The 10060-nt window shown below is 37.5% G+C and overlaps 1 protein-coding gene across 9 annotated transcripts in view; it reads left to right on the top strand.

Annotated features, from left to right (window-relative positions):
* RIMKLB (ribosomal modification protein rimK like family member B) overlaps positions 1-10060 on the top strand; it is a 93521-nt gene that overhangs the window by 75817 nt on the left and 7644 nt on the right. For 5 of the 9 annotated variants that reach the window (XR_001889644.1, XR_001889642.1, XR_001889645.1 and 2 more), the window contains exon 6: positions 6128-6273. Coding sequence is in view for 4 of the 9 variants with exons in the window: in XM_017894279.1 (XP_017749768.1) it covers positions 6128-6591 (464 nt within the window). In the remaining 5 variants the exon portion in view is untranslated. Of the gene's footprint in view, positions 1-6127; positions 10018-10060 lie in introns of those variants that run through there. The other 4 variants (XM_017894279.1, XM_017894278.1, XM_017894281.1 and 1 more) reach the window with 1 other exon arrangement.

Raw genomic sequence — 10060 nt, 5'->3', positions numbered from 1 at the left:
AAAAAAAAAAAAAAAAGGCTATATGAAATTCTGGAGCCTTCATTCCTATCATCCCTATGGAACTTGTAGAATAAGAAGCACTGTTTTGGTCATATTGAAACAGTATGAATAATATGAGGTATGCAAGATGGAAAGGAAAAAGTTAAATTATTATTATTATTATTATTATTATTTGCAGTTGCAAGATATAATAGAATGAAAACAGAGCTCCCATAAAATGGAAAGGGACCAAAAGGGGTTGTCGCTCCCTTCTCGAATGCCTGGGTTTATATCCCGATCATTGTCCCTCCCCCTGTGCTCTCAGGCGATAGATGATTTGACTATTTCTTTACCTCCTGCTTTAGCCTAATTTGTATTTTAGTGAGCCCTTTTTACTACTTGATTGGTCGGGTGTGAGCTGAGTTACAAACCAGTGTTTAAAGGTGGGTGTGGTCACCTTCCCAGCTAGGCTTAGGAATTCTTAGTCGGCCTAGGAAATCCAGGTAGTCCTGTCTCTCAGTCTCCCTCACAACAGCAAAAAACTCAAGTGCTGTTGGGGAGGTTGGCCGATGACCACTTTTAACTGCTTCCTGCTGAATTGGGGTGTAATAGGGGTCGTGCAGTTGAGATTTCCTCGGGAGGGGTGCCTTTGATGTCATTAACATCGGAGCATGGGCTAGCAGGCTGGTCCAGGGGTCCACAGTAGATCTTAATCATGGACTGCATTTGGGGCTCCATTTGAAGAACCATTTGTAGTTTTACAGCTTTGATTCTGGAAGAGACAAACTTAACAAGGAGGTTAAAGATACAGGGATTGAAATGTATGGCTTGAAGTGCAAGGGCAAATGGGTGTGGGTGGTGAAAATGGGGTTTCCTTTAGAAAAACTCCTGTACGATGGAGCATCAGTATTTCCGAGGAGCCACATTCTTGGACCATGCTTTGAGTATTATAGCTCCTTTAGAAGCTGTGGGTCACGGAAGAGAACTGTGGAACTCAGCAACTAGTGTTCGGCTTGATTAGGACGAACCTGGGCACTTAGCTGTGAAGGAACAATGGCAAGCCTTTGGCCCTGTTGGGAGTAGCAATGGGTGTCTTGCTGGATCAGGAGCACAGCGGACACCCTGCCGGATCCAGAGGGGTGGAAGTCAACAGCGGGTCTGGGATGGCGGCAAACAGCAGTAGTGGACGGCGAGCGAAAGCTCAGCTCGAGCCATAACAAACACAGACCACAAGAGAATGCAGTTGCAAGATCTAATAGAGTGAAAACAGAGCTTCCAACAAAAGGAGGGGACCCAAAGGGGGTTGCCCTAGAATATTTTCATCTATTTTTATGAGTAAGATTGGCCCATATTATTATTTTTTAAAACTTGATCACTTTTGATATTAAGGTTATGCTGGCTTTATTTAATGTATTGAGGAGTTTTCAGTCTTTCCCTAGGGCATTCCATATTGGTAAAGTAACAACACTGGAATAAAGGATAGCTAAACAAAACTGAGCTGTGAACCTTTCTCGTCCTAGTTCCTTTCGTAGTAATAGTTTTTATCACCTTCTGAAACCCTTCTGTAATAATTGCCCTGTTAAAGTTTGCCACTTCTGGGGCGGTTTTGGAAATAAATGATCCATTTCTTTTCGGTTTCCAATTTTTTGCCAAAGAGTTTTGTGAGATATTTGCATATGCTGCTTTTAATCTCTGCTTTGTGTGTGATTCTCTTTCTTGTCTTTCTTAATCTTACCAAAATAGCCTTTGTATTTTTAAAAAATTCTGTCTTTCTGTTGTATTCATTTTACTTTTTGTTTTCATTTTATCTGTCTTCCTAGTTTCTTTGGCTAGAACATTTAGTTTTTTGTTTCAGAATGAAGGCATTTCATGTTAAACATCTTCCTCTGGAGAACTTTCACAGTATTGGAAGGTATTAATATGAAGCATCTTTCTCTTTTATTTACAGATGGTTCTCATTTTTCTTTGTGATTTCTTTGATCCAAAGGATCAATTTTGCAGCCTTAGTAGTTAATATTCTTTTGGCTGCCTTTACCATTACCCCATTACCTTCTGATTTTCTTGACTTACTAATATTGTCAGAGAATGTGGCCTGTAACATTTTTTTTTTTAATTTCATTAAGTTGTTTTTGGTGTGTGACCAGCATGATTGTTAAGGAAAAAATGTATATATGGATGTATAGTCAGGAGAAATAAAGATGTGAAGTAAGTTTATTTTGCCTATGTTTTCTATAAGCAGTATATAGCTAAGTTTTGTTTTTTATTCAAATCGGACTAGTTTCCATCTTTTAATGGAAGATTTGGTCCATTTTTTGTATAGTTACTAATATACTTCATTTTATTTCTTCCATCTTATTTTGTGTTTATTATTTAACTCAAATTGTTCCTTATTCTTTTTTCTTTTCTGATTTTTGCTGGTTTGTAAGGTACCATTTTATTTTCGCTCCTGCCACCAAACCCAGTTTATTTGGGAGATCAGCGAGGGTTTTGCATTCCATTAATGGTTACCTTCTATTTTCTTATGCTCATAATCAGACACAGTCTCTACAGTTACTTGAGAAGATCATTTTCCTTGATACTTTATTTACTACTTCACTGTACCATCATAATAATAATGAAGTATTTGGAATACCTTTACTTTCCCCAGGCATTCCTTGTTCCCTGTCCCCTCCAATGGGAATATTAGAACAATTTTATTTCCTTCCTACTCCTTCCTCTTGATTCGTTCATTTATTGAGTAGTTTCGAGTACCTCCAAAGTGTCAAGTACTGCTGTAGCTGTAATTTATTTATTTATTTATTTTTGAGGTGGAATTTTGCTCTTGTTGCCCAGGCCGGAGTGCAATGGTGTGATCTCGGCTCACTGCCACCTCTGCTTTCTGGATTTAAGCAATTCTCCCACCTTGGCCTCCCACATAGGTGGCATTACAGGCACCCACCACCATACCCAGCTAATTTTTGTATTTTTAGTACAGACGGGGTTTCACCATGTTGGCCAGCCTGGTCTCGAACTCCTGACCTCAGGTGATCCACTCTCCTTGGCCTCCCGTAGTGCTGGGATTACAGGCATGAGCCACCACCCCTGGCCTCTTGTAGTAGTATTTTGTATATAGTAGTGAACACAACAGACAAAAATCCCTAGTCTTGTTGACCTTACGTTCCAGTTTTGCTGAAATCATCTAGTAGTTTTAGTTCAAGTCTGTTTGGAATTTGTTTTACTGTATGTCTCTTCTGTTTCATGAACCCTTATATGGCATTTTATCCATTCCCAGGCAGTCTGTCTTTATCTACTTAAAATGAATTATACCTGTATTGCAAAGTACTCACCATGGTTTACTCCTCATATTCATCTTCCCATATCTTGAGATCTCTGTTAGCCATTTACTAGTATGTTAGTATCATTTCCTGATTATTTTTCCTGGTAGGCTATCAGAATCATAGATACCCTCACATATTCTGTTAATACAAAAAATACACTCGAAGTGCTTTTTCTGTTCTCTCATTCAGAAACAATTCACACAGAACACTTATTTGACCACATGTGAGGGATTTCTCTTATTTGGAGATACCATCAGATCTGACAGGTCGAGGGCTCAGTCACCAAGAGTCACCAAGACTGTCCCCCCTCCCCACCTCACCCCCTTCAGACACCAGTTGCAAGTCCAGACCTATAGAACTTCTGACCAACTGGCTTCAAGTTGGGGTTCCCTTGACTTTCTGCTTAGGTTTGATTAATTTGCTACAGCAGCTCACAGAACTCAAGGAACATTTACATTGTGTTTACCTGTATATCATAAAGGATATTTCAAAGGATACAGGAGAAGAGATGCATAGGGCAAGGTATGGGAGAAAGGATATGAAGCTTCCATGCCCTCCCAGGGCGTGCCACCCTTCAGGAACCTCTGTGTTCCACTATCCAGAAGCTTTCTGAACCTTGCCCTTTTTGATATCCAAACCATGTAAAAATGTAATTGAACCAAAAGGGTATGATCTAACACTAGTAGACTGAGTAGGGAAACCCAGCAAGGCTTGTCTGTTCAGATTCTTCTTGGCCTCTCTGTGCCACATTCTTTCCTCCAGGGTATGGGGCAGACCTGGAATGAAGTCTTATGACCAACAATCAGAAAGGCTGTGAAAGATTAGAGTCCTGCTGTGGGGTAGGTGAAAGGAGGACAGGGGAAGGTTAGATTATATTTTATAAGGCCTACAGTGCCCCAACATTATAACAGAAGACTATAACAAGGGCTGTTGGAGTTATATGCCAGGAACCGTGGACAAAAAGCAATATATAATTTAGATCAGAATATCACACGTCTTTCTTTCTCCCTGAAAGAAGAATAATACTTTGTCTGAGATATAATTCTTATATTGTAAGAGTCTAGCTTCAATTCTACCACCTTTAAGATTATATTGTTGCAGTTTAATGTCCAAATCTACTCTAATTTTTTTTGTTTGTGGGTAATTTATTCTTTGTAAATATTTTTAGTAGCGCTCAAATTTTATTGGGATTTTGTAGATATATTTGTGTCTTTTCTTATCTGTTTAACCTGGATTTTAACTGTTTTAGTCAGCAGACTAAATTTATTCCTTATACAGTTTTCTGGAAATTTTCTTCATTAATTGTTGCCTCTCCTCCATCTGTTTCTGTCCTGAGGAGTATTTTTCTGACTCAGTTCTCCAGTTTTCTTTTTTTTTTCTTTTTCTTTTTTTTCTTTTTTTTTTTTTTTTTGAGATGGAGTCTCATTCTGTTGCCCAGGCTGGAGTGCAGTGGCATAATCTTGGCTCACAGCAACTTCTGCCTCCCAGGTTCAAGCGATTCTTGTACCTCAGCTTCCCGAGTAGCTGGGACTACAGGTACATGCCACCACACCTGGCTAATTTTTGTATTTTTAGTAGAGATGAGGTTTCACCATGTTGGCCAGGCTGATCTTGAACTCCTGACCTCAAGTGATCCACCTCAGCCTCCCAAAGTATTGGGATTACAGGTGTGAGCCATCACAGCTGGCCCAAATCCTTTATCTTTTATGATTTCACCTCACATTTTTAGCTATGCTTTGCATATTCCTTGATTTTCTAAGTCAACTCTCAAAAGCGACTGTATTCTCTTTGAGTTTCTCTATTGGATTTTTTAGTTGAGTAATCGTGTTTTTGTTTTAACTTCAGAAAGTCTTTTTGTACTGAACTTGAATCTCCTTAAAGAGCTCTTATTTCTTTCATTAAAGTCATAGATGGATTATTATTGTTTTGTTCTTACATCAGGGCTCACTCAGCTTGGGTTATTTGTAGTATTCTACATGGCCTCAGTCTTACAAGTGCTGTGAAGCAGAATCATCTAAGTCATGGGGCATGCTTCTACGGAAGTACCTAAAAGAAGTCTTTTGTTTCCTTGACTCCTTTATTCCTACAGCCTCAGTGGTAGGGAGGATCCAGCTCACCTGTCTAGCTACTTCTGGCCTTACTGGGGTCAAACACTACAGGCAAACTCACGTTATGTTGTCATCCTCACTCCTATGGATACACAGAGCTCTTGGAGCCTAGCTCTTCTTAAAGTTCTTTGCCTTCCTGTCCTTAATTCAGAACTTTGTGAAGCTGATCTCCAAGTGAGAAAATCAAGTTCTACTTCCTTTCTCTTCCTTCCTTTTGGCAAGACCAAAGACTTCATTTAAATCCAGCCAGCTACCTTATGACCCAGAAGCTTTTTGGCTTTGAAATGACAGCTAGAGTGAAGTGGGGGGCTGTAGAGGAAGAGAGCTGTGTTCAGGTCACCACCTTTCCAGATCTTATCCCATCCTCGGTTCTGTTATGCATTTTTATTATTTTTATAAATTGAAAACCAATAATACTTTTGCCATCTGTAAAGTCTAATTGTATTCATGCTGAACTTCCTTATACTTGGTTTATATTATTGCAAGTAAGATAGACTTGGGAAAAATATTGACAACTTATGAAATCATCAATTCCTAGGAGACTGGATAGGGAGAAGATTCCTAATTAAGGAAATCTAGACTTAGAAGTCCTAATTTTACACTAGAATAGCACCTTTATTTTCACTATTAATTTAGAAGAGAGGCTTAGCTTTGGAGGCGAACTTTAATTTTATTTCAAAAGTTCATGATTTTGTTAATTTCCTGTCTTGTTTCTCTTGCCAGGTGGTGTGGGGATGATGTGCTCATTGAGTGAACAAGGGAAGCAGCTAGCTATCCAGGTGTCTAATATCCTGGGGATGGATGTATGTGGCATTGACCTGTTGATGAAAGATGACGGCTCCTTCTGCGTCTGTGAGGCCAATGCAAATGTAGGTTTCATCGCCTTTGATAAGGCTTGTAATCTAGATGTAGCTGGTATCATAGCAGACTATGCCGCCTCCCTTCTACCCTCTGGCCGGCTCACCCGGCGTATGTCCCTGCTCTCCGTGGTGTCCACTGCCAGTGAGACTAGTGAGCCGGAGCTGGGTCCCCCAGCCAGCACTGCTGTTGACAACATGAGTGCAAGTTCCAGCTCTGTTGACAGCGACCCTGAAAGCACGGAGCGAGAGCTGCTCACCAAGCTCCCAGGGGGCCTGTTCAACATGAACCAGCTGCTAGCCAATGAAATCAAACTACTGGTGGACTGACTCCACTGGTAATTAACCAACAAAACACTTGTAAAACTTTCTTTCTTTTTTCTTTTCTATTTTGAAACCAACCTGCAATGCTGTTCATGGAGGATGCTCAGGAAGATGAGAGAAAATTAGTAGGATTAGTTGGAGAGAGTGGGAGATAAATGAGACCTCTGCTCGTAAGATGTTACTTTCATTTACAAATCCTACAAATAGGCAGAATAGGTGGGGTATAGAAAATGTCAGGCTCTCATAGTTACCCTTTTAAATTGCTAGAAAATTTGTATACTCATAGGTCATGAGGAACAAAATTTTTTTTTCATGGTCTCTTGCTTTTGTTTTGTACCAAAAAAACCGGTTTTGCTACAAATATCCGAGTAGCATAACTTCACATTGTGTTGGAAGATTTGTCATTGAGGAAAACATCTGCTTAAATTACAGGAATTTTTGTATTATACAGCTCTGAAAATTCTGCCATTTCCTTATTAACTAGCAGCTTTCGTTTGTAGTTTATGAAATCTCGAGGGGCTCTTTTACTGGGATTTCTTATTTTTGTTTTTTCCCCCTTAATTTGGTGGGAGGGTCAAAGTGACTATAACCCAATAAAGACTTCTTAATGACAAAATTGGCATGTTTGCATGATGAAATGGAAATGAACAGTATTGCAATGTCCGGTATACAAAATAACATTTATTCAATGTAGATAAAATTACACTAGTTTAAAATATGTGCATTGACTTGTATTTGTTAGTGTTTTAGTCTTTTTTGGAAGATGTGCTCTGTTAATGTTGCTTTTTTTTTTTTTAATACATGCTAGTCTAACATTTCCTGCTCTATGCCTGCATCTTTAACAATGGCCAAAGTGAAGAAAATGCTACCTTTTTTGTTAACAAGACACTGACTTGAAACGTGTACATTTAAAGCCTTTTATTTTTTCCCTTTTTCTTTTGGTGGTTGGGCATTTAAATAAGGACAAGGAAAAATATTTTTGGGGGCAAATCAAGAGCCTATGAGTTCTAAGTATACAGCTGAAGTGATTTCGAATGCCAGCGTTATATATTTGCATTTTTCACATTTTACGAGGGAGTATATATGGATGTGTGTGCACGCATGCATGTGTATGTGTTTTGCTTTTGTTTACATCAACTAATCAAAAGGATAATTTAGAAAATGGAGCATGATGGGAAACAGAGTTTATGACTTTAAAAAACAGATGAGTTGTTTTCATAAGTAGACTCCACTGGGGTAGAGGTATTCACCTTAAAACATAGGGTGAATAGATGCTTTTTTAGGCCTTTTTGTGTATATGTACGTTGTTTGTTTTTTTCCTTTTGTTTCTAGCCTGTTCAGTGTACAGTTTATTCAAGGCTACATGCTTTTCTTTAATGCTTCTGGCGATGCATTTTCTCTTTTTACATATAGGATTTGGGATTGGGGGTGGGTTGGATGTTTTTGTTTGGGGACTTATTTAGTAGTATTGAGTCTCTTATAGCCCTACTCTTAAGCCTTCAATACTGTCCACTCTTTATATTCCTTTACTTTCAGAATTTATAAAAGCCCCCAAACTGCATATAATATGAGCCTTTAAAACATGGGTAAAACTAATCCCACTGATGGGTTTGGATGGTATGTTAAGAAATGGAGATGCTGCAGAGCCCAACGTAATTTTTTAAACAGCAAGTTTTCCATCTCCCTACAAATCCTCTGAAGCTTTTACCCAAGCCTTTCTTGCCTCTCCAGTGCTATTTTCCTTCAGATGGACCTTAAACATAATTTCTTGGACACTACTAGAGAGACTTCGAGGCAATAATAAAATATCAGTATTAACCAGCTATAACAGAGGTTTGATCATGCTTACTTGTACAGTTTTCCCCGTTTTAAAAGGAATGTAATAAAATTTGTTTTTTCCGTAGAATTAAATAATATTAAAATTGAGTGAAAGGTTGATTGTTGATGAATAGAATAGTACCTCTCATCTGTTCAGTGTCTCATTTCACCTCAGAGAAAAGGATACATAAGAGGAGTTTGTAATTTATCTTAGGATATTCTAATTGCATTTAAAAGAACTTATCTTGCACAGGGTAACTGGGGGACTCACATACATATATTAGTACCTCTGACTCATTAACAGAAAGAAATACTTGGTACTTCTTTCGCTGAAAGACCATACTGTGGAGGATGCATACTATTTGGTATAGAGAAATAAATGAGGAAGAAAGAACTGCTTAATTAAATTATCATTCATATGTTCATGTAGAGACCATCTGGTTGCCATGTGTATTATGACAATACACTTTGAATAGTTACATATCACAAGTATGTAGATGAATACATTTAAAACAACCTCTTTATTCAATGAAAAGGTCATGTTTGTGTTGGTGGGGTAAGGCATCAGGAAAAATGTAGTTAGTCTTTTTTTAACTTATATCAAATTAACCAACTATATTATAGGAAATATGTGAAATTAGTTCATTAGTTTTATTCACTGTTATGCATTCACATGATATTAAAACATACACTCACATGTTAGAATGAAAAGAGCAGTAATTATCTTAGATTTTAAAAACATGGATATCTTCTTGAATTCCTTCAAGATTAAGGTAAATAATAAGAGCAAATCATTCTGGAACTCCCCTAAGGAAACAGCAGCAGATATTTAGGTGAAAGTTAAATTTATTTTCATAATTGTTTAATAACTGTTGTATAATCTTCATTGCTATTATGAGAGATAAAATGTGTATATCAAATATGTGTAATGATAAAATCTGAATTATTGTAAATTTTTTGCATATTGTTAAAATTGTAATTCTAAATTGTATTTCAAAAATAATTATTTCTGATATTGTTTTATGTCACCCATGATGAAAACTGGACTTTATATATCTAAACATATAAGTATGAACTCTTCTATTTAAAATTTTTAATAGTTTTTTTCTTTTTTGGTGCCTATAATTGATTGGTCATTTCTGCTGGCTTTTCTCCAATGAACATTGAAATCTTTCTGTATATGTTATCAATAAGAAAACTACCCTGGAACAGTAGAAAAACCCAACAAGAGACTTGGCATTCATCAAGCACATTATCAGACTTTGAGAAGGTATTGAAGGCATTGACTTTGAAAATCATCTTTTTCTCAAGAAGAAAGCAATGGAGAAGCAAATTTGCTTCATTCAGTGAATCCCCAGTTTGGGGTTTGTGGGGCTTAGAGACATTGTGAAATCAAATCTTGTGTTATACTTTTCTCCTGGCTCACTTTTTTTGAGAAGGTTTATGGGCTATTTGGCTGGTGAGACACGATCCCCTCCTAAGAAAATGTAGGTGCTCAGACAGGTAACCACTGCTGCTACTGTTTTTATTTGTTTGTTTGTTTAATTTTATTTAAGATTTGTTTTGTTGTACTAGGATTTTAAAATGTAATATATTGCAGGATTTATAACCAGGTTCACTGACTGCTTGCTTGCTTTCTTTTTTTTTTTTTTTTTTT

Source organism: Rhinopithecus bieti, unplaced genomic scaffold, assembly GCF_001698545.2.
Source record: "Rhinopithecus bieti isolate Rb0 unplaced genomic scaffold, ASM169854v2 scaffold_23748, whole genome shotgun sequence".
NCBI classification, from domain to species: domain Eukaryota; kingdom Metazoa; phylum Chordata; class Mammalia; order Primates; family Cercopithecidae; genus Rhinopithecus; species Rhinopithecus bieti.
This window is presented reverse-complemented; position numbering and strand designations above follow the sequence as displayed.